Source organism: Saccostrea echinata, unplaced genomic scaffold (assembly GCF_033153115.1).
Source record: "Saccostrea echinata isolate AGI-Se365-2 ecotype Australia unplaced genomic scaffold, CSIRO_AGI_Sech_v1 ptg000025l, whole genome shotgun sequence".
NCBI lineage: Eukaryota > Metazoa > Mollusca > Bivalvia > Ostreida > Ostreidae > Saccostrea > Saccostrea echinata.
In genome coordinates, this window is record NW_026889774.1 from 18,188,695 (window position 1) to 18,216,280 (window position 27,586).

The 27,586-nt window shown below is 33.8% G+C and overlaps 2 protein-coding genes and 1 long non-coding RNA gene across 4 annotated transcripts in view; 2 read left to right on the top strand and 1 right to left on the bottom strand.

The window, feature by feature from the left end:
• LOC133192067 (sister chromatid cohesion protein PDS5 homolog B-like) overlaps positions 1–12,058 on the bottom strand; it is a 63,930-nt gene extending 51,872 nt beyond the window's left edge. Inside the window, exons 1-4 of the mRNA XM_061327910.1 lie at positions 11,981–12,058; positions 10,015–10,132; positions 8,724–8,918; positions 4,436–4,522 (exon numbers count right to left, since the gene is read on the bottom strand). Of these exons, the coding sequence (XP_061183894.1) occupies positions 4,436–4,522; positions 8,724–8,918; positions 10,015–10,110 (378 nt within the window). The 5' untranslated portion in view covers positions 10,111–10,132; positions 11,981–12,058. The remainder of the gene's footprint in view (positions 1–4,435; positions 4,523–8,723; positions 8,919–10,014; positions 10,133–11,980) is intronic.
• The window catches only part of LOC133192086 (uncharacterized), a 427,629-nt gene that overhangs the window by 172,040 nt on the left and 228,003 nt on the right, over positions 1–27,586 (top strand). The gene's annotated exons all lie outside the window — the stretch shown is intronic.
• LOC133192065 (NEDD4-binding protein 2-like) overlaps positions 12,342–27,586 on the top strand; it is a 48,583-nt gene continuing 33,338 nt past the window's right edge. The window contains exons 1-6 of the mRNA XM_061327904.1: positions 12,342–12,644; positions 22,626–24,420; positions 25,216–25,331; positions 25,916–26,004; positions 26,776–26,852; positions 27,250–27,357. Of these exons, the coding sequence (XP_061183888.1) occupies positions 12,467–12,644; positions 22,626–24,420; positions 25,216–25,331; positions 25,916–26,004; positions 26,776–26,852; positions 27,250–27,357 (2,363 nt within the window). The 5' untranslated portion in view covers positions 12,342–12,466. The remainder of the gene's footprint in view (positions 12,645–22,625; positions 24,421–25,215; positions 25,332–25,915; positions 26,005–26,775; positions 26,853–27,249; positions 27,358–27,586) is intronic.

Consider the following 27,586-nt stretch of genomic DNA (forward strand, 5'->3'; position numbering starts at 1 on the left):
GAATTTCATATTTTTGAAAGACATCCTTGCTCATCATAACCATGCAATTAGTTTTTCTGTTAAATACCCAGGGGTAGAGAAGAAGATTTTCCAAAGAAAAAAAAAATACTGTATATTCCCTATTAACCGCTCCTGCTCCTATAAGCTCCCCCTAGGTCTTTTTCAATTGTTGGGAAATAAGGGCCCCCTGTACAGTGATTAAAATCATCTAGAATCGTATCAAAAGTCCACCATAATTTGAAGAAAGTGAAAATGAAACTTGGTTATTGGGTAACTCGTACGTAAAGTATTCCTGAAATTGAAAGTTACCTAAAAATTTGTTCTCCTTGTTTATTCTCCAATTTCTCAGTGGAAAAATGAATCATATAGCATAATTTCGATGGATTATCTTAACTTAAAGGAAAGTTAGACAATCTTTTAGTGGTTCTCTAAATTTAAATTTTTTTTCAAAAGATTTTTTGCAGGTAAAACATGACATAAAAAAATTATAACTAGAATACCAAAACAACCGCCCCCTTTTCGCAATTTTCTAAGCACCCGGGGCCGTTAATAGGGATTATACGGTATGCATTTCCACTATATATTCAATTGACCTACCCCTCATCTCCAAATGAACCCCTGACCCTGGGGCCACAAATTTCACAATTTTGGAAGAGGCATCCTTGATCATAACCATGCATTTAGTTTATCTGCTAAATACCCAGGGGCAAAAAGAACATTTTCAAAGAATTAATGCAATTTCACTATATAGTCAATAGAACCCCACCTTAACACCAGAGACCATGACCCAGGGGCCAAGATATTCACAATTTTCCAAGAAACACTCTTACTCATCTTAACTAGTAGAGAAAAAGATTTTCAAAGAAATAATGCACTTCCATTAAATAATCAATAGAGCCCCCTCTTCCTACAGAACCTCTCAACCTGGGGCCATTAATTTCTCAATTTTGGAAAAGGCACCCTTGATCATCATAACCATGAGCCTACTTTATCTGCTTTACATACAGGGGAAGAGAAGAAGATTTTAAAAGAATTTATGCAATTTCACTAGATGATCAAAAGAGCCCTATCTTAACACCAGAATCCCTGACCGAGGGGCCAAAATATTTACAAATTTGGAAGAGGTGCCCTTGCTCACCATACCTATATACTTGTCACTACAGTAGCTCAGTCAGTAGAGTGCTCACTCTGTGATCGGAAGGTCGTGTTCGAATCACGGCCGTGACTGACCCAAGTCGATAAAAGACAGGTAGCAACTGTTCCTTCACCAAGTGCTTGGCACTTTGAAGTGAAAGTAGCAGGTCCTTCTGATGAGACCTTAAAAACCAAGGCCTCGTGTGACGGTCGGCATTGGCACGATAAAGAACTCTCACTGCTCAATGGTCCTGAGTGCCTAGTAAAGGTCTAAATTTGAAGCCTTTCACCAATATATGGTGACGTCTCTATATGAGTGAAAAATTCTCAAATGGGACGTAAAACAATATACAATCAATCCCTCATATAACTGGTACCCATAAACGGCACTATTCCCAATTCCAAAAACGTTAATTTTTTTCAACTTTGAGACTTAAAATTCCCAGATAAACTGCAGAGAAACAGACATTGCTGACATTGTAATTCTTTTCATATGAAACGTTGTATGAGTTGGCGAAATTATTCACTTCCTCTGAAATCGAAAGTAGAGATCAGCTGTAATATGGTGGTACATGTACACATGTAGACAGTCAGTGTCTTACATTTTTGACAACTTGAAAGCATGAAAACATTAGAAACAAGGGACATTAATATAAAAAACAATGAATACTTGTGGTGTTTTCTGTAAAATATGGATAAAAAGGTAACGAGGTTAGAATAAAAGCAAAATAAATTTCACTTGTTGACAACAAGACAGAAAATTCCATTTTGTTCTATTTTGATGTTATTTTTTTGGGGATTTATCAGTATCTTCTTGGGGCCAAAATTCAGCCCCATTCCCAATTGAAAAAAAAAGCTAATTGCTAATTTACTGTCCAAATCCTGGTATTTGCCTTACAACATCAAAAAAAGGGGGGGGGGGGGCAACCAGTATCTAAGGAAAATTTACTATAGCAAAATACTATACTCAGAAAAAAGTGGAGGGGCCAGGCCCTCCTGGACCCCTGCACGTTCTACGGGCCTGAGAGTTCATGCTGAAAAGTTAAATGAATTACACCTGAATACATAATGAAAGCAAATCTTATTTTTCCCAATTTCATCAAATAGCCTATAATTTTTTTCCAATTCCCCCAAAATGATGTTTCCCAAAATAGACTGATAAATTCCTGTTTTCCCAATTGAACTGGTACCTGACCCATTCCCAATGGTTAGAAAAAAGTTGCTGAATAATACTGTAATTTTCGATACGATCTTGAAAGTGAAGTTCAAGGTCAGGGAAAGTCAAGGTAAAAAAAAATTAAGAAACAGTAGAATTGCTCTCAACAATATATATCTTTGAACAGTCAGGGGTGAGATTGAAATCCGTCATTTATAAATTGACGATTTTTAGTCATAAAATAAAAACAGTACAAATTTCCCAAGCAAAAATAAGATTGGAAGAGTTATTTGTCAATTTATTGCATTAAATAGGAAAGAAGACGAAAATGACGATATTCCATCTTTTTTCAAAATGGAGGGTCTGGGCGCACTGAAATATCTCGCTTGTTTTGAGGCGCACTACTTTTTTAAGGCTTTAATTTTTTGTCGAGACTTTTCTCTACAAGTATTAGGGGTGGGACGATACACAGATCTTGCGATACGATACGTATCTCGATACATATAGCACGATACGATACGTATCTCGATATTATGATAAATTATAAAACTATTTAAAAAACTTAGTATTTGTTTTAATTTTTTGTCTTGACAATAAATCAACAAATCATTCTATATCAAATCATATCTGATATTTGAAATTAATACTTGAAGTTCATCAATTTCATTGACTAAATATTTACAAAAACAAAATTATTTGTACGTATTGCCAAATGTCCATAAACAACTTGTTTATAAATAGTTGGGTAGTTCATCAAGAACACTGACTAAAAATTCATTAAAAAGAAAAACATCACATGTACATTATTATTAATTGCTGAAAGTCTGCAACCAAGCTGAGTTTACAAAAAAAAAATATTAATCCACAATTTGTTTCAAAATTTCAAATTCTTGAAATTAGAAAATCCATGCTTTGTTATGAGCTGTTCGAGCCAGATGGACTAACAATTGATATTATCAACTGTTGTGGAAACGATACTTTCTGTATATCACACGTTTTACCGGCTTTACATACGGAACTTTTCTTGTCCCATCTTCCGAGGATACTTAAAAGTGAAAATGTTTTATCCCTTATCTCCGACTTGTAGTTCTAAAGCGTGTTGTCAATATCAATATCATCTCTTCGCTTCGTACAAGCCGCATCATCTCTTCGCTTCGTACAAGCCGCCATTTTTCAAGGACGAGTACTTTCATTTTCAATTTTTGGATAGGTTGTTCGTGTATCGTTTCGTACCGATATTTTAAGGCATGTATCGTAAACCGTATCTTAGCAGAAAATATCGATATGTATCGGTGTATCGGTATATCGTCCCACCCCTAACAAGTATGTATTCTTCCAGACAGTGTACTATATGTTTTTATAGGGCTAAAAGCCATGTAAAAATGGCGAATTAGTTTTACCAAAATTCGACATTTACCGCTAAATAACAACTTTCACCTTCCATGTTGATGTTCTAACGCACTTGGTCGGCAGTAATTAATGACCCGGATGAAATGAAACTTGCGTAAACACTCTTCTTTCAGCAGTGAATTCAAATTTCACTTTTATGTAACCAGGATAGAAGAATTAAGTTGAAAAAGAAAATATGACGATAGTAAGTCATATTGACAAAAATGACGAAAATACGTAGTTAGTAAATATGACAATTATCCATCATTTTTCAGAAATGACGGATTTCAGTCTCACCCCTGACTGTTGAATGAAACTTTGATAAAGAATATTATGAAAAGTTAAAGGTCATAGGGAAAGTCTTGGTCATGTTTATGACATGCTTGAATTGTCTTCATCAATTCATAGCACTAGATGAAGTTCGTTGAAAGTTCCTTTCAACTAAGGTAAGTGCATAATGAGGAATAGTGAGGTCAAAGTCAGAGGGTAGGTGAAGGTCAGAAAAATGACACAATTGAATTGCTCTCACCAAAATGTATCAATATTTTGAAGTCTGTTAAAAATATTTTAACAGTCTCTTTTAGCAAGCTAATCCATTGTGACAGACAGACAGAAGGACTATGACAGACATGAAAAACACTAATGCACAACTATTTTCACTCTTTGAAATGCATTGTCACACACCATAACATTAACTAAAATTTGACAGTTGGAATGAAACAAATGTAAATGAATTAGATACTGTTTTTAATTTACCTCTAACAAATAGAAATATCTTTTGAATGAAGGTGCATCAGGGTCTTCCAATCCTCTGAGTTGCTTGATGAGGAACATGAAGATTTCCTTTCAACAGAAAATAAGTATTATAAAACTTAAAAAATAGTTTGCGAGCTGAAAAACAATTTATACACAGCGTTTGCGAAAAAAATATTTTAACACTGGACATTTGGACCGACAGTCTGATGCATTTCACAGGACCAACTGAATTTTTTGTGGACCGAAACTTTTTATCAACAAGGACATTTATTTTTATTAGGTGTTTTCCAAGAAATTTCAATTAAGAGGCCGTCGGACATTCGGACCAAATATTGTAACTTCATCATCGGACCAAATCGATTTTCATTTGATTTTTCCGACAGACCAGTGCTTTTGGGATAGACTGTATACATTTGATAAACATGAAACCCATGGTCAACAATGCTAACCTGAATCAAATTACTTTTACTGGTAACTGAATCTGTAGACAAACCTTGTTCCTATCCCAAACTTAAGCTGAAAACTTTGTTTCAAAATCACAATCAAACCAGTATGTGTGAATACATATGTATTCCTTATTTGATAGAGATGATCATGCCACAGTGTGTATACAACCAGTAATCATATGGTTTTTAAATACAAGAGGCCCAAGGGCCTTGAATCGCTCTTCTGATGAACTGTACAACCTATCACTTCTATTTGAAGCCTCTAAATATCCTGTATATTTAGATAAACCCTTGAAATTCCAAAGGTAGGTCATCAAGACCTACATTTTAGATGAAACACTCTGAGAACCCAAGATGATTCTAAGCCAATTAGTACCTGAGAGTTGGTCATGGTTACCTACTTATCACTTGTCATTCTCGGAGGACCCAAGATGTATCAACTAAGTTTGATGATTCTAAGCCAATTAATACCTAAAAATATTTTTAAAATTATAACCATAAAATTTCAAAAGTAGGTCACAGTGACCTACTTTTCAGATGGCATACTTTGAGGACCCAAGATGCATCAACTGACAAAGTTTGATGATTCTAAGCCAGTAAGTACCTGATATATTTAAATAAAGCCATAAAATTTCAAAAATAGCTCACAGTGACCTCCTTTTCAGCCAACTAACTCTGCGGACTCAAGATGCATCAACTGACAAAGTGTTGATGATTCTAACCCAATTAGTTCCTCAAATATTTATTATAGTCATATAAATTGAAAAGAAGGTCACAGTGACCTACTTTTCAGTCAACCTACTCCGAGGACCCAAGATGCATCAACTGAAAAAGTTTTATGATTCTAAGCCAAATAGTACCCAAAAATATTAAATACAGCAATAAAATTTCAAAAGTAGGTCATGGTGACCTACTTTTCAGTTGTCCTAATCCAAGGACCCAAGATGCATCAACTGACAAAGTTTGATGATTCTAAGCCAATTAGTACCTGAAATATTTAATTAAAGCCATAAATTTTCAAAAGTAGGTCACGGTGACTTACTTTTCAGTTGTTGTACTCCAAGGACCCAAGATGCATCAACTGACAAAGTTTAATGATTCTAAGCCAGTTAGTACCTGAAATATTTAATTAAAGTCATATAAATTGAATAGTAGGTCATGGTGACCTACTTTTCAGTTGATGTTTTTTGAGGACCCAAGATGCATCAACTTACACAGTTTTATGATCATAAGCCTTAAAATGTCCAAATTATGCCTCTAAAACGCTTTGAAATCGAATGCCTGCAAAGTTCAAAAAGAAGGTCACTGTGACCTACTTTTTAATAACTATGTTTTATGGCCCAAAGATGCATCATCTTACAAGATTTAATGATTCTAAACCTCTCAGTATTCGAATTAATGACCTTAATTGTTTTGAAAAAGATTAGCCAAAAAATTAAAAAAGTAGGTCAAGGTGACCTACTTTTTAGTCGAAGTACTCCAAGGACCCAAGATACATAAACTGACAAAGTTTTATGATCATAAGCCTTCAAAAGATGCCTCTAAATCATTTTGAAAAAGAATGGCCACAAAATTAAAAAAGTAGGTCGCCATGACCTATTTTTGAGTCAACATGATATGAGGTCCTTAGATGCATCAACTGACAAAGTTTTATGATCATTGTCCTTATAGTAAACAAAATATCAACATTTTAATCAAATGTAATTTTTGGTCAACTTTGAAGTGACCTTGAGACCACGCCCTCTGCCCCAGGGTAAATCCCCATTCAAATTTTAATCTACAACATATCCTCATCCTTTTGTGAAAGTTTGGTGATAATCTGCCCAGTGGTTCTTGAGAAGATTTTTTAGCAACCAGTACTTTTGTTTCTATTTTCCTAATTATCTCTCCTTGTTTAAGGGTCACAACCATAGTTTTAGTATAAACAGGAGCCCTTGGGCCAAGGATACCCTGTGACAAATTTGACAATAATTGGCCAAGGGGTTCTTGAGTTATGGCCTATATTCTACAAAGTTTACACACATCACACAAATGGCCATAGCATTAGCTCTATGAGCCTTTGGCTCAGAAGAGCTAAAAATACAGGATTCCTATGTGTGTAAAACTGCTACTATCATGTGTATATTTATTAGCTATCAGAGTTTAAAATTAGTTCACCATGTGATACAATGGACTAATAATCATGAAATAGGTACTACAAAAAGCATTTATGACCTTCATATTTTTAGAACTTTTATCATATTTTCACAATGTGTCTATTAGATACTTTTGATACAATATGTTTAGGACTATTCCTGAAATCTTCAATTTTCAAAACTCACGAATATTCTTGCTAACAGGAATGAGTCCATCAGCAAGTCCTTGAACACAGTTTTTGACAAAGATGAGTCCCATATAATCTAGCTGTATCTATTACATAAATTCTTGCGTTTAAGGATACACCAAAGGTTTCCAAATGCCGGAATTTAATTTGCATGTAATTCTTTCATTATCAAAGATAACATAATAAATATATATATCATTTGAAAGTTTGTTAAATTTACTATTTAATTATCCTAATTTAAACTTTAATTAATAACTTATTTAAAAATTATTTAAATATTAATGTAAATTTTAGTACATAAATATTTTATAAATCAACTTTTTTGTATTTAACCCCTCAAAGTGGTAATTTTGCCTCAAGGTAGATTAAAGATTGAACTTAAAAACTGTACCTCAGATTTTTGATAAATCTTCTAATTCAAAAGTTACAGCCATTTGTCCTTCAATGTTAACAATTTATTAGCCTAATTTAACATTTCCCTCAATTCCAAAACAAAGCTAGATATCAAAAATCTGAGATACGGTTTTGTGAACACACATTTGGGAAGTATCCCCTCTAATTTTCAGAGAAATTGGTCAATAAATAAGGGAGCTGAATCCTTTGAAATAATACCACAAACTGTCTGATCTTACTTTACAGTAGAGGGCAAAAACACATTACACAACAAAATCTGCCAAAGCTAGGAATATATGACACCTTGGAGATTCAGCTTTGGATACCTGTCACTTAGCCATATTTTCCATGCATATTCACAAAAATGGGAGGTTCTTTTCTGTATTTAGATGCTTTTAATTAAGTAAAATAGGTTCAATTCTGAATCAGAAAGATTTCCCGGCAAAATGGCAAGAGCTAAGCTCCACCTCCTATTCTATGGTCATCAGTGATCTGTTAGATCTTCTTCTCTAAATCTAGAGTCCCTGTAGTTTAATTACTGATAACCTCTGTGTGGCTACTGAAGAATTCCCCAAGTGGTCACAGTGATTTATTGCGTCTTTCATGAGCAGGCAGTCACAGATCAAATCAGAAGCTTCAATAACGGAACATTCACATGTGGTAGTGTTTATGTTTCATTATTGTTAAATAATTAGAAAACCATTTCATAATTACCAAAAATTTTACATGCATTATAAAGCAGTGATTAACTTCTTTTTCTTAGACAAAAATCTCAAAATTGTTGAAAACCTTGAAAAAAGCCTTTGGTGTATCCTTAATGAGAACCCTGCTGTGTGAATCACTTACAACCCAACAATTTATAGCTCTATGTGACATCACAATATGAGAATTATATGACCATTATGAAGCCATAGCAACCAATCAAATGCTTCCTAGTGTTTCCCTAACAAAAAAAAATAATAACTTGGAGTGATCAAAAAGCTATGCCTTCTGTTACAACCAAAGGAATAGGTCACACCTTTTGTAAGATGCAATATTGTTACAAAATTATAATTGGATTTCTTTGGTATTCTTTATAAGACATTGGCAACTGTAGATAAATATGTACTACATGTAGGATCTGTACCTTGAGTTGTGCAGCATCAGTGTATGGTGCATCAGGAGCAAATATTCGGAACACATCTGCAATACAACATGCCACAAGCAAACGCACATCTTTACTCTGATGATCCATAAAATAATCCGAGGCTAGATACAAAGCTAAGCCACTGTACTGCTCATTGTCATCCTGACCCATATCTTGGAAAGCCCTGGCAAGGAGCTACAGGGAAAAAAATCCATAATTTTTTTATAGTCAGTCATTTCTCCTCATCTATTGTACATCTTCGCTAGCCAAGGGTTTCTGATACGCTACTCTCCTCATAAGCCCTTGGCATACGGTGTTAAAAAAAGTTGGGATTTTTTTCTCAAGTTGTGATTGGAGTTGAACGACATCGTTTGACCAATCAGCAATTGTTTTTTGTAAATGACAATATTTGGGTTCGGGATATATCTTGACTCTTTAATATCGGGAATGAAAAATGCAAGTAAACAACGATCTGTAAGATAACATGTCATTCTATGAATAGTTATATGGTGTCATCCAATATCTTAATCTACATGCAAAATATGTGATTAAGAATCTATACTGAAGGTGTAGATTTGCATTTTAACATGTTTAAATAACAAATTTACATAAATCATTACCTTCTTGTTAATTATTCTTTAAAAACATTATTTTTTAAATACGCTTTTTATTTCTGTCGATGAAGCAATCTGTGCGTACCTGGTAAGAATCGTGATCACGTAACGAAAACAATCCCGTCTTTTGTCAGCACCGTATGCCAAGGGTTTATATGGAGAGTAGCGTATCAGAAACCCTTGGCTAGCAAAGATGCTATTGTAGGGCTGTCACGGTTACCCGAAATAACCGAGAACTGCGGTCCAAGTTGTTTGGTTCGGTTTCGGTAAGGAATGATGACGGTAACAGTGATAAATAAACATCACAACTGAAATCTACTTCATTCCATGACAAAACATTTGTCAATGAAGTATAAGATAATTATCAAAACAAGCAGGAATGGTCAGGTTGTGGCTAATAGTAGGCCAAGTAGTTCTACACACTGAAGTCTAGACGTTCGCATGGTTAAGACTTGTTTTCAATGTAAATTTAATGTAACAAATAAAAAAATTTTCAAGTTAAATTCATGAAATTAAGGTTTAAAATAGATGTAAATAACCGAACCGAAAAACCCGAAACCGAACTGAAAATTTACAGAACCGACCTGACCCGAAAAATTTTGGAACCGTGACAGCCCTAATCTATTGCCATATAGCCATCTGCTCTCAACTCTAACTGTAATCAAGACATAGTGTACCTTGAGTCTTCTAACCAATTCATCTTTCCCAAGCTCTTCATTCACTTCCTTGCACCCAGATGGATACACCACCTTTTTTCCTGCAACACTGGTCATTGTCGCATTTTACTGAAGAAATCTGTAAATAGAAACACAATCAGCAGTAATTTATCAAAGCATGTTTTACAAATATTCAAAAGATATTTCTAACCAATATCAAACTTTATTATATTTCTACATATATAATGACCTTTTCCTCTTGCAAAAATTTTTATTCCAGATTAAAAGTTCCACTAATTACTCCACCCAATATATGTGTGTAAAAAATATAATATCAAAAAACATCTACATAACATGGTTCTCCAAAGAGAGTGTTTAATATATGGAAAAGATCTTTGTTGAATCCAAGGCATGCAACCAAACACACTTGAGATACTTATGGCAGTAGTGATCAAAGTAGGTACATACAAATAATGTACATAGGGCTTTCGAAAAAAAATTATAAAAAGCGGTAATTTTACAAAAAAGAAATGGGAGGTACCTTGTAGAAGCAATTTCAATTAAAAATGTTATCAAATTTTTCTCCATCAAATATTATGGCAAGTACAATCATGATTTCAGCCCGGTAAGAGTACTGGTCACCAACAGATTTTTAAAGGCCTGATGTGCCAAAACTTAATGTTTAATACAAAGTTCTTTATACCTGATAACATTTGTAGGAATTTTTTTTTATTTAAAATGTTTTCACAAAATTAACTTATGCCTAATGAGAAAGAGAAGCAGCATTGTGTTATGTCTGGTGGGGGATTGTGAACTGCATGGCAGTGCCACCATCCAAAATTAGTCTTGGTAAAGACCATTGTTTCAAAATGAGGAAACTTTTTTTTAATCGAGATGAACTGTCACCTTCTACTGCTTACCTATCAGTGGAATATCTATTTTAAAAGACACGAACACCTGTAAGACACAAAATGATTCTTCATTCCTCCAATTCTTAAGCTTTTTAAAAGGACAATCTGCATGCAGGGAAGATTCCATATGGAAAACCTGTAATTCCTTTGGACCAACTGGTACAAGTCTTTTTCTTATCTCATTCTGTTATAATATGCTATTATCAGTCGAAGATGCTCTGGATGGGTTGCAGAAAAATAAATCTATTTGCTGCTATTCTCCAACCTGCATCTTACATTATCTTACAGCACTGAGCAGGATGCAGTGAAACCATAAATGTAAAAATTGACCCATTGGCATATTTTGCAAGAAATGCATATATGAAATCTAATAATTATAGAAGTAATTAAAGCTCAACTTTCTACAACCAGATTTTGGTGGCTGCATGCATGTATATGCCAACTATAATTGAAAGGAAAAGAATCTACAAAGAAAGACCTGTCCAGCTGCTACAAGGGAATTGTTTTACAGTGTTGCCTTTGCACTGAATGCCCAAATGAAAATAAGGCAAGATAACAGTCATAATCTAGGATCTGAGACAAAACATTTTATATTTTAACTACGTCACAAATAACACCTCAATGTACAAATCTTTTATGGGGAAAAATCTTTTTGGAGACTTTTCGAACCAGTTCAAAAATTAAACGTTTTCCAGAATCGAAACATGAAGGCTTGGGAAGAAAAGTGGATGTAGATGAAAGTCTGTCCACTTCTCTAAAGAGAATAGTGTCGCCTGTGATCTGTTCAATATTTACATTTTAAAATTTCTGTACTTACAGATGCAAAATCTGTTAAATAGGTATTTAAATGTAAACATATAATACAAAGATTTTTAAAATGTTTCATAAAAGACAAATCTTCTCCATATTTTGGTCCTGAGTCGATACTTTAGATCAAAATTATTCGGCCATTTTGGAAGCTAAATCAACAGTTTTACCATGAACTTGGGTATACTTTGAGAATATTTTCCAATGGGATGATTGACTGCATCTTAATAATGTGTACAGTCTACGAGATATCACTTAAATTCTTTTACCTATTATTTTGCAAAACAACTCTAGCTATAAAGAATGTCAACAAAGAGTTCTCCCAAACGGCGCCAACTATATCCTCCATATGAGAGGTTAAATAATTTTTTCGTCATTCAACAAGAGAGCTCGTTTGATTGGTCAATTTAAAGAAGAAAGATTAGTATAAACATAACTGAATTTTTCAGTTTGACTTCATAACTTGTTCAACCTTAGAGCAGTTCACTGTTATTTTTTTTACAACTGATATTTTTTTATCAATGGGTCTTGGAAAGTAAGAACAGAATTGTGACTCATTAATTTTCACTTTGTACACGTTAGCAAATCAGATGCCGTGTTTTATATGTAAGTTGGAGATTTCTCCATGCGCATGGTATCTGCGCAGTGTAGATTGATTCAGACCACGTTGAGGGAGGATAGTGTAAACATACGTTATCGTCGTTAAAGATGACGGTGTATTTGAATGCAGACGTAACATAGCAGTGGCGTTTGAAATGAGGAGACAAAATCTGACCAGAGAAGTAAATCAAGTAAAAGCACAAGCACCTCTAACCGGCTCTCAAAGACAACAGGAAGTGAACGACCAGATTTTTCGTCATGTTCAAGATATGTTTGACGGAAAAGTTGATGGGGATGTGGTGTTTATCATCCTTCAAGAATTAGAATGGAATGGTGTGTTATCAAACTATTTTCACAACCAGCGCCTTTAAATCTATTCATATATCTGTGAAGTCAATAATCTTAAATGCTTTCGGTTTCTATAATGCCTTAATTTGTCGTAAATTGTTGGCTTTATGAGAAACTTTGTTAATTTTCCCAGTATATATATATATATATATATATATATATATATATATATATATATATATATATATAAGATTTGCTTCAGGACACTACCACTCGTTAAAATATTTTTTAAAAAGAGGTCCAATAATATATCCAAATTTAGCTATATATGCCAACCAACCAAAGAAAGAATGTTCTATCATTAAAACAATCTTGTCCTATGGACCTGGTTTAATGGTAGAATTCATCCCACATGCAGTACAGTCAATGTGGTTTATGCATTTACTGTGCACAATATGTATAAACAATAACGATTGCATAATATATGTGAAAAACAAAACATTTCACCATTTAGTTTTTTTGCAATTAATTGTGTGTTAAACCACAAAAATGGTCCATATTTTGAAATTGCCCCCATTCCACTGCAATAAAGGCAAGGTAACTGACTTTCAATCTAATTCTTTTAAGCATGGTACATACGAATATATATCTAAAATTTGAAAATATTGGCCGGTCCGTTTTCATAATTTCCAACTAAATTGGGCCTCGTTAAACTCAAAAATTTATAAATAAAATAAGATAAAACTTATAAATATCTAATTAGAAATTCACAATATCTCAAAATAAATTATGTTTACAAAGTTGTTTTTTAATCAAACATTTATTTATTAAGACATAAGAATGGATAGGAATGTCAGAATGAGTGAGCTTTTAACACGCACAGTCAAGACCTACCAGGAATGCAAGAATAGCGAAATATTTTAGCGCAATTTGACGTCATTTTAACTGTGACGTTATTGTATTCAATTGTGACGGCAATCAAGGGTTCTGTGACGTGTCTGACACAACGCTGCATGAAAATGTATGGGCAAATACAGGGATAGACATTAAGTTTTAGATTCACTTGCCCGAAGGACAAGTAATCTCAAACTTTGACTTGCCCAACTGCAAAACTTGGTTGCCCAAATTTAAGAAAGAAGAAAATAATTTAATCATTGCTGGAAATGTCTATGATTAGAAAAAAGTATGACCAGATACATTAAATGTCTATTTGGCAGGTTGAGCTACATGAAAAACAATTCAATGCTATGTTTGTACATGAAATTCTATGTTTACCACTGTTCTTGTCAATCTAACCTAGAAACACACACTGCCATCCAGCAAAAACCTTACCCCCTCTTGTTTTCTTTAGGCCACACCAATTTGTAAAATAGTTCTTCGGATTTTCAAAAATAAAAAGTGAGGCGAGCGAGCGAAATAATTTTACAAATATTATTTTTCATTTCGGGTTTCAAAATTATGAGGCGAGCAAATATAATTAATACAGGTGGCAAAATTTTCTAAGTTCTCTTTTTCCAATTATTTTTTCTGGGAGAGAAAACGTTTTCTATGCACTCATAAGATGTGAAAACGCGCCTTACTTTTGTTTCTCGTAACATTGCAATTTAGACGTAGTTTCATTTCTACAAATTTTCTGTTTAATTCTTTGCAAATTGTTAAGGTCATGTCAGGTTTCAAAATCACAATTGCATCGCTTCTTGAATTTTCTTTAATTTTTATTGAACAAATATGGTCAATATTTACTTAACCTTGTGTATATTTTTCATATGTTGATGATATTCTCTTTATTGTTTCATCAAACAAAGCTTCAAACGTCTCCTATGCTTCCATTTCTATTGCTGTGTATGGAACTACTTTGTACCCATTGTTTTTAACTATAGTACACAGGGGTGTGCAATAAAAAAAATCAAGTAAGTCAATCAAAGTTACTAGCCCCAAGTAAAAAGTTACTAGCCCAAATAGAGGGGCAAAAATTAAAATAAATACTAATTAATGTTGAGAAGAAATTAATTGCTGAAAAAGTCAGGGTACTGAGGTCATTCTTTTTAAAATTTAAGTTAAAAGTTCTCACTATCAATATAAATCATGTATAAATTATTATGAAAGAAAATTAAAATGAATTTAAATAAATTATCTTTCCTTTTTCTGATCATTGCACTAGCTCATTTAGAATGAAATTAAATTCATTTTGTTTTCATCTTAAATCATTAAATACACTAGAAATATATTTTATGTAAGTCACAAAACACTTATTTTTCAGTTGATTGAGTGATCGTAAATAATTTAATGAGATATCTGTATGTATTTACCATAAATGGAGGAATAGAGGAAATTCTGATTAGGAAAAAACAATCGTTTTTGGAAGTAAATAGTCAGATAGAACTGTAAAACAAATAAGATTATGGAGATTTATTGACAGTCGGAGCATGTTGTCTGGAAAATTTTAACTGGTTGGGAATTTTATAGCAAAAAAATGAGTGAAAATACCGATTGTGCTTGTCATGTATTGCGTGTGTAGTTAAATTTTTCACTAGCCCGACGGGATTCCTCCTTGCAGAAAACCACTAGCCCGACCCGCAAAAATGGTAGCCCCGGGTGTCGGGAGATGCTAATTGCTCACCCCTGGTACATACGAACAGTTACACAGGCATCGTGCAAAACTTCACAAACTGTTACAAACATTCTAAATCCCGCGCTTCTGTCAAACAAGTTTCCAAGTCTTTTGTGCGTTTTGTGTAAAAAGTCGAGAAAAAAAAATTGTATACGGATATTTTTGGACGCGCGCGCGGATTTTTTTTTTTATAATATTATAATTTGGATTTGTTGTAAATAGAAGCGGCGAATCCGACGAACTATATTAGAAATTGGTATGGCCTTACTAATAAAATTCATATTTCTAAAAATTATTTTTTGGAAGATCCTTTTCTGAATTTTGATTTTTGAGATAACTAAAGGTAGACACTTGCTACGAAACATACATGTCTTGATCAGGATACCTTGTGTTACTTATATTCTTTGAGTGAATAAGTAATCTTAATATTTCCTAATAAGAAGGAAACAGAGTTGTTAGACATAGAGTGTAATTACCATGAAAGAAAACGATAACGAACCCGACTTTTAAATTAAACTATAATATAGAATGCTAAGGAGGGATTCCTAATGCAAAAACAATGTCAGACACTTACCTGGTGGAAATCAGTTTTTTAATTAATTGTTTTATTTATAAACTAATGTAATCTACATTTATATCAGAAAATTCACTTGCCTGATGGGACAAGTATGTTCACAGTTTCACTTGCCTGAACTGAGATTTAACTTGCCCTGGAGAATCGGAAAACCATTAATGTCGATCCCTGAAATAAAGTAGATTTGGCCTCATCAAATGCACTTTTATTTTCACTGTTTTCTTCCTAAAAAATATTTTCAAGACCCAGAATGGTATCCATGATACATTTCCTTAAAAGTTTGAAAATTCCTTCAACATTTATTTAATTTTCTTTTTACGTATCAAATATATCCTCTATATCCTGCTAAGATGCACATTGTATATTATTCACAATTAGCAGCTTTATATTCATTAATTTTCCTCCTGAAATAAGAGTGTTGAAGATGTTTTCTGACTTTTTGCTGCTACTGTGGGATAAAAATATTTCACTTTATGAACTTTGAAAGTTGGTAAAGTATGCTAAGGTTTAAATTGTTATTTGCAACCCAGTCTTTAAAAATCTTTTTCTCCAGAACAGCAAAGCCATGATGGTCATATTTATATGGAAGAATCCTTTGGTAGTGTAAATTCAAGTTTGTTTAAATTATGACCCTGGGGATAGGGTGGAGGCACAATGAACAAGCAAAGTTTACATAGGAAAAATCTTTTAAAATCTTCTTTCATGAATAGCAAAGCCATGATTAGTCAGATTAATTAATTCAGAAGCATCCTCAGGTAGTATAGATTCAAGATTTTTTAAATCATAACCCCCGGGAAAAGGGCAGGGCCACAATAGAAGATAAAACCACATGCAGGCACCTGACGTTACTTATTTTTCTTTTAATAAAAAAAAATATATACCCCCTACCTAATAATACACAAGGTACACATCAGGCGCCATCTTGAATTTTTCTAGGTTGGTCACATCAACATGTATTTTCGTCTGAAACTCCGTGAAATAAATTCCCTGCAACCATATTCCTTCTGTGGTCAGTCTTTCCAGGTCTCAACTTACAGACGGTGCAACCAGAAGGGCGCATCACACTTTCAAATATTAAAAATCTCTTGTCAAACTCCATCTACTGCTTCAAGAAATCGCTAAAGGAGGGCAGGAAGTTTACATCAATATGCTAATGGGAATTCTGTATTTGTCAGTTTTTGGGTGGATCTAAAGCGGCGTGCTGTAATTTCTTTGAAATTTTAACAAGTCGTGTATTTTGATATTAAAATGAAAAATAAAATGCAAAATGGGAAAAAATTAACACTTCTTGTAAATATACCTTGTAAAATATACTGTATCAATCTATACAGGTCGTTGCATTTAACAGTCTTTAATAAAAGAAGAAGGGTGCTTGAAATTTAAAAAAAAAAAAGACAGCACAAATCATGTAGAGTTTATTGAACAGCTCTTTAAAAGCAAACCACCCAACTATATATATACCTGGCATATGCTTAATTGAAAAAAGGGGGAGGGGGTCACATAAAACTAAAAAATAATATTTAAATATTAGCTTATACATGTTATGTGTATATCTGTCACACAAAAAAAAATGGATCCGACAATAAAGATAAAAATGTTGCCATGCCACTACTTTATTGCAATACTTAAAATTGCAGATCTCAACAATTCCTGGAATAATTTTAGAGTGACCCCCTCACCCCCCCCCCCCACACACACACACAGGCGTACATACTTTAACTGGATTTAAATAAAGTCAATATTCTCCGCGGATAATGCAGAAACAGTGCATTAATTATCAGTTAGGGTAAACTGATCGCAAGTCGAACGCCTATTTATATTCACCGACAATGTTGACAACAGGGGACATTATGCGTGTCATAAACCCAGAGATGTATCGAAATGTGTACCCAAAGCCTCATTTTAGTGTGTTGTTTACTGTGGCAACTGAATGAAACAATTGTTATTAAAGGAAAAAGCCCGGCAAGATACTAAATAGATCGCAAGTAGTACACATTCAACCGCAAGTCGAACGGCTAGATATGAAGTTGAATGCCATTTCAGAGTCGCACGAATTACATAATTGTTGATAGGAAATGCTTTTCATGACATTAACATATTTAATAGACAAACTTCTGAAGATATTGTTTTTTTTCAAATCACTCTCGTCTTTCTCTTTTAGAGATAGATTTTGATTCATACCAAACATTTTTAAGATTTTCATTAAAATATCTTATATCAAGGAAGATTGTTAAACGTTGTTGGTAATATTGGAAACAATTATAAATTGAAGGAGGAAAGTAATAATATAGAATTTAGTCAACATCATCAATCTGCAAAACTTTTCATTCATCATGTTCATCCTCCACCTTTTCTGTTGGTTTAATTTCTCTCTCCTATTCTTTTTCTCCATATTTTTATGGTTTCTCTCTCTTTTTTATCCTCCCTTGATCATGTTTGAAAGCCTAATTTGAAGTTACCGCAAAAAAGAAAAAAACCTCTGCTTTCTGTTTCCTTTCTGTTTTGACATTGATCACTGTTCGTCATCTTCACCTTTTACACATGGAAGTCTTTTCTAATGTAACATTTCAAATGCTTAAAGTATTCATTTCAGACGAATTTAAGTGGTTAAGACTCATTTTTTTCTTTGAACTTCCTTAACTTTTTTTAGTAGGAATAATTCTATCATAGTTCGATTACATTATTCAATGCAAAATAATTTACAGGTGCCTGTGGATAAAACTTATAGGAAAAAATAATGTTTAAAAATATTCTTAGGAGCCATGATTAGTCAAAGAAATATGGAAGCATCCTCTTTTAGTGTAGATTCAAGTTTGTTCAAATTATCCCTCCCTTTATGGGAGGTTTGGACCACATAAATTTAAGAACTTTTCAATACTGAATACCTACCCTGTGTGCCAAGGTGAGCATTGTGGCCCATGGGCCTCTTGTTTTTAATTACTTGAAATGAATTTATGAAAAAAAATCTATTGGTAATTAATGGAGTTTTCTTTTTATTACTTTGACACAAAAATAGCATTTGTTTTTTTCATTAGAGTAGTAAACTTTTTCATCAAAGTATGAAAATAATCAATCTCCACAGTGTGTTGTTTTTACCATCAAACTGTGACAACTTTTCAGTATTTTCACCATAGATCCAGTTTTGTTTTTAATTTAGTATACAGTGATGAATTTCCCACATGATTTAATTTAAAGTATGTATTACCTCTGTATTTAGCAAAATATGAAATTAAAAAACTTTTTATACCCCCGCTCCGAAGGAGAGGGGGGTATACTGTTTTACTCCTGTGTCTGTGTGTCTAGTTGTCTGTCTGTCCGTAACAAATTTTTTGTCACAGTTTTCTCAGCAACTACTCATCACAGATACTTGAAGTTTTAGCACGCACTTTGTTGAGGCATGCCATATGGTGGGATTCATTTCTGTACGAAGGCAATGTCAACTTCCTGTTTATCTATGCTTCTATCCGTACCATACATAACAAATTTTGGTCGCAGTTTTCTTAGCAACTACCGATTGCAGATGCTTGAAATTTTAGCACATTATTTGTTTAGGCATGCCATATGGTGGGATTAATTTTCATATGAATCCGATGTCAACTTCCTGTTTATCCATGCGTCTGTCCATACCATACATTACAAATTTTGGTCGTAGTTTTCTCAGCAACTACTGATTGCAGATGCTTGAAATCTTAGCACATTCTTTGTTTAGGCATGCCATATGGTGGGATTCATTACTGTACGAATCTGATGTCAACTTCCTGTTTATCTATGCGTCTGTCCGTACCATACACAACAAATTTTGGTCACAGCTTTCTTAGCAACTACTAATTGCAGATGCTTGAAATTTTAGCACACTCTTTGTTTAGGCCTGCAATATGGTGGGGTTCATATTTGTACGAATCTGATGTCAACTTCTTGTTCATCCTTGTGTCTGTCCATAACTGAACTTTTGTACATTCACATTAAAGCGGGGGTATTACAAGTGATCATTGGTTCACAGACTTCTTGTTTTTAGCTCTTCTGAGCCAAAGGCTCAAAGAGCTTATGCTATGGCCATTTGTGCGGTGTGTGTAAACTTTTTAGAATATGGGCCATAACTCAAGAACCCCTTGGCCAATTATTGTCAAATTTGTCACAGGGTATCCTTGGCCCAAGGGCTCCCTTTTATACTAAAATTGGGGTTGTGACCCTTTAACAAGGAGAGATAATTAGGAAAATAGAAACAAAAGTACTGGTTGCTAAAAAATCTTCTTCTCAAGAACCACTGGGCAGATTATCACCAAACTTACACAAAAGGATGAGGATATGTTGTAGATTAAAATTTGCACGGGGATTTACCCTAGGGCAAAGGGCGTGGTCTCAAGGTCACTTCAAAGTTGACCAAAAATGACTTTTTATTAAAATGTTGATATTTTGCTTACTTTAAGGACTAGGATCATCAAATCTTGTCAGTTGGTGCATCTAAGGACCTCATATCATGTTGACTCAAAAGTAGGTCACGGTGACCTACATTTTAAATTTTGCGGCCATTCTTTTTCAAAATGATTTAGAGGCATATTTTGAACAATTTAAGGGCTATGATCATCAAACTTTGTCAGTTGATGCATCTTGGGTCCTCAAAGTACGTCAACTAAAAAGTAGGTCACCTTGACCTACTTTATGTATTTTATGGCTAATCTTTTTTAAAACAATTAAGGTCATTAATTTGAATACGGGGAGGCTTAGAATCATTAAATCTTGTAAGATGATGCATCTTGGGGCCATAAAACATATTTATTAAAAAGTAGGTCACAGTGACCTACTTTTTGAACTTTGCAAGCATTCGATTTCAAAGCTTTTTAGAGGCATAATTTGTACATTTTAAGTTCTATGATCATAAGACTTTGTAAGTTGATGCATCTTGGGTCCTCAAAAAAGGTCAACTGAAAAGTAGGTCACCGTGACCTACTTTTCAATTTATATGACTATAATGAAATATTTCAGGTACTAATTGGCTTAGAATCATCAAACTTTGTCAGTTGATGCATCTTGGGTCTTCGGAGTAGGTCGACTAAAAAGTAGGTCACCGTGACCTACTTTTGAAAATTTATGGCTTTAATTAAATATTTCGGGTACTAATTGGCTTAGAATCATCAAACTTTGTCAGTTGATGCATCTTGGGTCTTCAGAGTAGGTCGACTAAAAAGTAGGTCATCGTGACCTACTTTTGAAAATTTATGGCTTTAATTAAATATTTCGGGTACTAATTGGCTTAGAATCATCAAACTTTGTCAGTTGATGCGTCATGGGTCTTCGGAGTAGGTCGACTAAAAAGTAGGTCACCGTGACCTACTTTCGGAAAATTTATGGCTTTAATTAAATATTTCGGGTACTAATTGGCTTAGAATCATCAAACTTTGTCAGTTGATGCGTCATGGGTCTTCGGAGTAGGTCGACTAAAAAGTAGGTCACCGTGACCTACTTTCGGAAAATTTATGGCTTTAATAAAATATTTCGGGTACTAATTGGCTTAGAATCATAAAACTTTGTCAGTTTATGCGTCATGAGTCCTCGGAGTACAACAACTTAAAAGTAGGTCATGGTGACCTACTTTTGAAAATTTATGGCTTTAATCAAATATTTCGGGTACTAATTGGCTTAGAATCATTAAACTTTGTCAGTTGATGCGTCTTGGGTCCTCGGAGTACAATAACTGAAAAGTAGGTCAAGGTGACCTACTTTTGAAATTTTATGGCTGTATTTAATATTTTCAGGAATTATTTGGCTTAGAATCCTCAAAATTTGTCAGTTGATGCATCTTTGCTCCTCGGAGTAGGTTGACTGAAAAGTAGGTCACCGTGACCTACTTTTGAAAATTTATGGCTGTAATTAAATATTTTGGGTACTTATTGGCTAGAATCATCAGACTTTGTCAGTCGATGTATCTTTGGTCCTCGGAGTACACCAACTGAAAAGTAGGTCACGGTGACTTACTTTTGAAAAATTATGGCTTTAATTAAATATTACAGGTACTAATTGGCTTAGAATCATCAAACTTTGTCAGTTGATGCATCTTGGGTCCTTGGAGTAAAACAATTGAAAAGTAGGTCACTTTGACCTACTTATAAAATTTTATGGTTATAATTTTAAAAAACATTTTAGGTATTAATTGGCTTAGAATCATCAAACTTAGTTGATGGGTCCTCAGAGAATGACAAGTGATAAGTAGGTCACCATGACCAACTCTCAGGTACTAATTGGCTTAGAATCATCTTGGGTTCTCAGAGTGTGAATTGGAATTTCAAGGGTTTATCTAAATATACAGGATACTTCGAGGCTTCAAATAGAAGTGATAGGTTGTACAGTTTATCAGAAGAGCGATTCAAGGCCCATGGGCCTCTTGTTTTCAATCTAACATATTCTGTTACTGCCCAAACATTCTGAACAAAATTTGTGAAATTTAACTGATACTAATTTGAATGAAGATTGAGGTTTTATCACTAACCTTTTGGCAATCTCTAAACTTGAGTTTTAGAAAAGATCTATCAATTAAGACATGTAAGATGAGACCAGTGCTTCCTAGAATCAACCTATCACCTAAATATTAATGCAGTTATCATAAAAGCAGTTTTCATGCTTATATACCTACAAAAAGATATGCTAAATCAGCTGTATAATTTTCCCAAGCAAGCCAAATCTAAAAAGATAAATTTGGTTGGATATTACTTTAATGATTGGTCATTTCCAATGTAAAATGATATTCAATTTTTAAAAATTTGACTTTTCAGTTAATTTGATTTTTTTTTACATTAACATTTATTACACTGTATACATTAATTGTTTCCATTTTCATTTTATTCAGTGGAAAAAGCAATAGATACTTTGTGTACTATGTGTGGAAGCCAGATAGATGCAACCAAGAAGAAAAGCAAGTTAACTGAAATAGCTAGAGATGTCCTGTGCTTGGATAAGAAAAATAAGTTTTCCCACCAATCAACACAGAATCTTATGCCCTCTGAGTTTCCTGCACTGGGTTCGCTTCAAAGTTCTGAAAAACCAAACTCAAGGGAGTCCACTCTAAATGTTTTAGATGCACAAAGATTAGATAAAAAATCTTTACTTGTGAGTCAACAAAAAGACCAGGTGGGAAATGCTATTACAAATGTAAATTCAGGCAATGAATTTATAAGATTAACAACCTCTTCTGCGTATAATGCTGGGATATCCTCACCTGGCAGTATAACTCCAGCAGAAACTAGCCCAAGACATGTTGGTGTAATTGGTGAAAAATTAAACAGAAAATCAAGGGACAGTTCACTATCTCCTGGCAGTTTTGAAAGTCCATCTAAATATTCTGAAGAAGGAAAAAATATTGAAAGCCAGAATGGATTACCAAAGCCTGAACTTACTGACTATAGGTCAGAGAGACTTGCCAAGTATGATGATGTTCAAGGAGGAAGTTTTCCTTCATTTCATGATAATAGTGGTAGTGCTGATGTAGCATTAGATTTTGCTCAACTTGATCCACGAAAATCAAACAAATTACAATCTTCACATAATTCTCTAGATGATATTGATGAAAATTTTGAAGAAGAATTGGATTTTAACTCATTCTCAAAGAAAGTATCTACACCTTCATTAGTTCCCTTTTCAGAAGGTATTGGACATTCGATTCTTGCAGGTGCCCTCAATTTGACCAATTCTCAGGACAATGGAATGCCCACTTCAGTAGGAGAAAAACGTCCAATGCTTGGCACAAAGCAGTTACCACATCAAGTATCTCCAGCACTGGTTGGAAGTAACGTACCTATATCTTCTCTATGGCCACATAACACAAATGACAGAAGTAAGTCAAGCCTGGATGAAAAAGAAAGTAGTTATGTGTTGTCAAATTTCTCCCAGTCTTCAGCACATGGAACATCAAGATATTCATTTGCCAATAAAAATGCATTTAATTTAAGACATGACTCGGGAGAGTTTGATATTGATAGTTTGTTAAAAGAAGGTAGTCTAAATGGACTTGATGGAGCAAGCCATAACCAATATAACTCAGATCAGTTAAAAGAAATAGGTCGTGCTTCTCAAGACTACTCAGATCAGTTAAGTGTAGACAACAGTGAAGCAGCAGAAAGGCCAAATTCAACAGAAATGCAGTTACCAGTTTTATCTTTTGAACTCTCTGTCACTGCAAAAGAATTTGTTCCAAGATTGCAAAAAGAAGATGATTTTGAACAAGCTGATGAGCAGTCAGAGAAGTCACAGCCTCATTTTGTGATGCCAAAAATGGGGAAACCTTTAGATGGGGGGATGCCCATTCCACAACCTCGAATTCCGAATCAGTTTGTTCCAGGCTTTCGCCTTCCACGAGCTCCTTTCGGTATGCAGATGCGCCCACCTTGGCCACCTAGAGGAGGTAGGGGCTCAATTCCAAGGGGAATGCCTCCATGGATGAAGCATTTCCCCAGTTTTCCAGAACCAAGAGGGGCTCCTCCTTTTCTACCCCCAGGTGGAGTACTTCCTGTCCAAAGAAGTAGTAAATCTACAGCAGAAGCAAATGAGAGGGAAATTGAAAGAGTGAGGCAAAGGATTGCAAGTGGTGCTAAAGTGCTGGTAGTTTTAAGGGGACTTCCAGGAAGTGGGAAATCTACATTAGCAAGGTAAGCCAGTTGATCTTTTTGAATTGCCCAAGCCATTTTCTTTATCAATATTTTCTTAAGTTGGTTGATTATAGTTTCTGTTAAAAGTTTTGTTTGTTTGTTTGTTTTTTTTAGTTTTGTTGTTGTTGTTTTTTTTTACCTCACCTTAGCCAAAGTCTCAAGTGAACTTTTTTTTGATGGAAGTTTGTCCTTCATCTGTCTATCTGTAAAATTTTCACACTTTTTACTTGTTATGCGTAACCACTGGACCAATTACATCAAAACTTTGCACAGTTAATCCTTAGGAGAAATGGATTCAATTTTTGGCAATTGAAGGGCCACACCATCTAGATAGGGGAGGTAAGGCAAAAAAAACTTCCTAAGAACTACTGGACCAGAAAAGATGAACTTGTGTGAAAGTTTCTTGGCATAGTGTAGATGCAAGTTATTTCAAATCATGGCCCCTTGGGGTAGGATGGAGCCACGATAGGAGCTCAAAGTTTAAACACTTGAAGAAAAAAATCTGCTCAAGAACAGTAAGGCCAGTGATTAATTATATTAATAAAAAGCATGCTATTAAAGGTAGGTGGATTCAAGTTATACATGGAATATTTAAGAAAAATCTGTTCAATTCCTGTCCCTTGGTGGTAGGGATGGGCCAATTTTCTGAAGAACAGCAGGGCCAAGGTGACTCAGGTGAACATAATGGCCCATGGGCCTCTTCTTTTGTTTTATTTAATGTGAAATTGGTGAAAGTGTTTCTGTGGAATAACTTTATAATGGAATGATACTTAACTTATTAACAAATGTTCATAGGCAGCTTGTTGGAGATGGACAAATTTTAAGTACGGATGATTATTTTTGGGAGAATGAAATATACAACTTTGATGTCAGTAAACTTGCAGATGCTCATGAATGGAATCGCAAAAGAGGTATATATATATTTAACAGAAATAAGTTGAATAAATTTTCAGTGCAGAAGTTTTACAGACTAAAAAAATTACTAACAATTTAGATTAATAATTGATAAATGTTGAAGAGGTAGCTGAATGAGTAGACATTATTTTTAATTCACATAAGTGGAGTTGAGGTAGGTTTATGTTATACCCCTGGCATCAGTGCTAGCAGTGATATCATGTATCACACTTGCATATTATAAGCTTTTACTTGACAATAAGGTTTCTTGTGATCAGAGGGAGGGGATTTTGTTGTTTTGATCTAATCACACTTCAATAAGATCTATGTCCTTTAAAATGGGAAAAAAGTTCTTGTAAAATTAGGGTTTTACAGGTAAATTTCAAGTACTGTAGTATACAATTTTTTGACTGTCCTGCAAGGGGTATAAGTCATGTTAGGACATTACTTGTTAATAGTGGCAAGAAGGTGTTTGTGTTCATTTTTTTATCACATAAAAGTCCATTTTGTGCATTATGTTGATATGCAATGCTATAACAAATCATATGACAATTTTCTATTTCACTTGATAGACCTTTTACTTTATTTCTTTTGTTAATAGTTGCTGCAGCAATGGAGGAGAAGTGTACACCTGTTATTATAGACAACACAAATACTCAATCATGGGAAATCAAGCCATATCTAAAACTGGTTAAGAAATTTTCTTATTTCTTAAGTTGAATCAAGAGTTCACTCATTGATTGTTCTCTGTTTTCTAGCAAGGTATTAATCCTTCAGTCTCTCCATTTATCTCTCTGGAAAGGGATTATGATCCCAGAAGTTTACTGATTGTGGCATCCAAGATTCTGTCAAATTAAGTAATTAAGGTTCTTTTTATAAAGAGCCTATACATGCTCAGAAAATACTGTATACAGGGTTATTTTGCGCCCCTGCGTTATTTTCGCCCTTTCACACATTCAAACAATTTTGCCCCATTTTAAATTCGCCCACTCACAGTTCTGTTTAAGAAAATATACTGTCTTTGAATTTACCCCATTTTATATTCGCCATCCTGTGAGTAGGGCGAAAGGGGCAAAAATTTCCCTGTATACAGTAATGCTTTCAGAGATATTAAAAAGAAATATTTCTTGTATATTTACATATTATTTCAAAAAATTACATCATTGATATGTAATTTAAGAAATATTAAGACTCTAAATCTTCAAAAAAGTTCTTGAGTAAAGTTTCATAGTAAATCAAAGTATCAAAGTATTTACTATAGTTAACTATAGTAAACTATAGTTAACTATAGTAAATTTTTATTAGGGGAGCCACTCAAATGATCAATTGCTAATAGACTAGTTCTATAGTATTTCCCAACTCTGTCAATGTATATAATTATATATCGAATCAAATCTCATTAACAAGCTGTCCATTGGCCCATGATGATCATGTTTTAAAATCGTTTACTACTTCTTGCAGGGTAAAGCATTTTCATATGAAATGGAATTATTAGAACCCAATACACCATGGAAATATTCTGTTAAAGAGTTAGCAAGGTAGGAAAAATTAGTCTAGAGATATTTGCGTTATTTCATCTGTTGATATATATATGTTTAAAAGTCAATACTGGGAAGGATAAGTTTGATGTAGAACATTTTACTGATACATGCAGTTCAAACCCAAAGGATTGTAAAAATAATAATAATTAAACTTTATTTAAAGAGATTAACTTGATTATTGCAAAGCACTATCCTCCTCGGGACCCTCTATACATATATAATACAATTATAAATACAAAGGTTCAGTTATCAGAATAACAAGTACATAACGTAGGTGAAATACATTTGAATAAAGTATGTCTTATTAGAACATAAATATAATTTACAAATTAAGAAATGTTGCAGCAATTAATAAAAAAAATTATACACAACAAAATAATTGAAATTTCTTTAGGAGAAATGATCATGGTGTGCCAAAAGAACATATTCAAAAAATGAAAGAAAGGTACCAAAGAGATTTAACAGTAGAGCTGATCCTGGGGTCGCCCTTTAAGAAAAAAATGTAAGTGTTCACTATCTGACTTTGTTTCAATAATGTTCTATCTTTTATTGTGCAATGAATCTAGAATACAGAAAAAAAAATTATTCAGAAGAAAATGATTGGCAGTTACAAGAAAATCAGAAAAATTTTTTTAGTCTGAAATTTCAGTCTCTAGTGACTTTTGTATATGAAGTAGAATTTCTACACTATTTTTTTTTTTTTTTTTTTTTTTTTTTTTGAATAGTTAAGA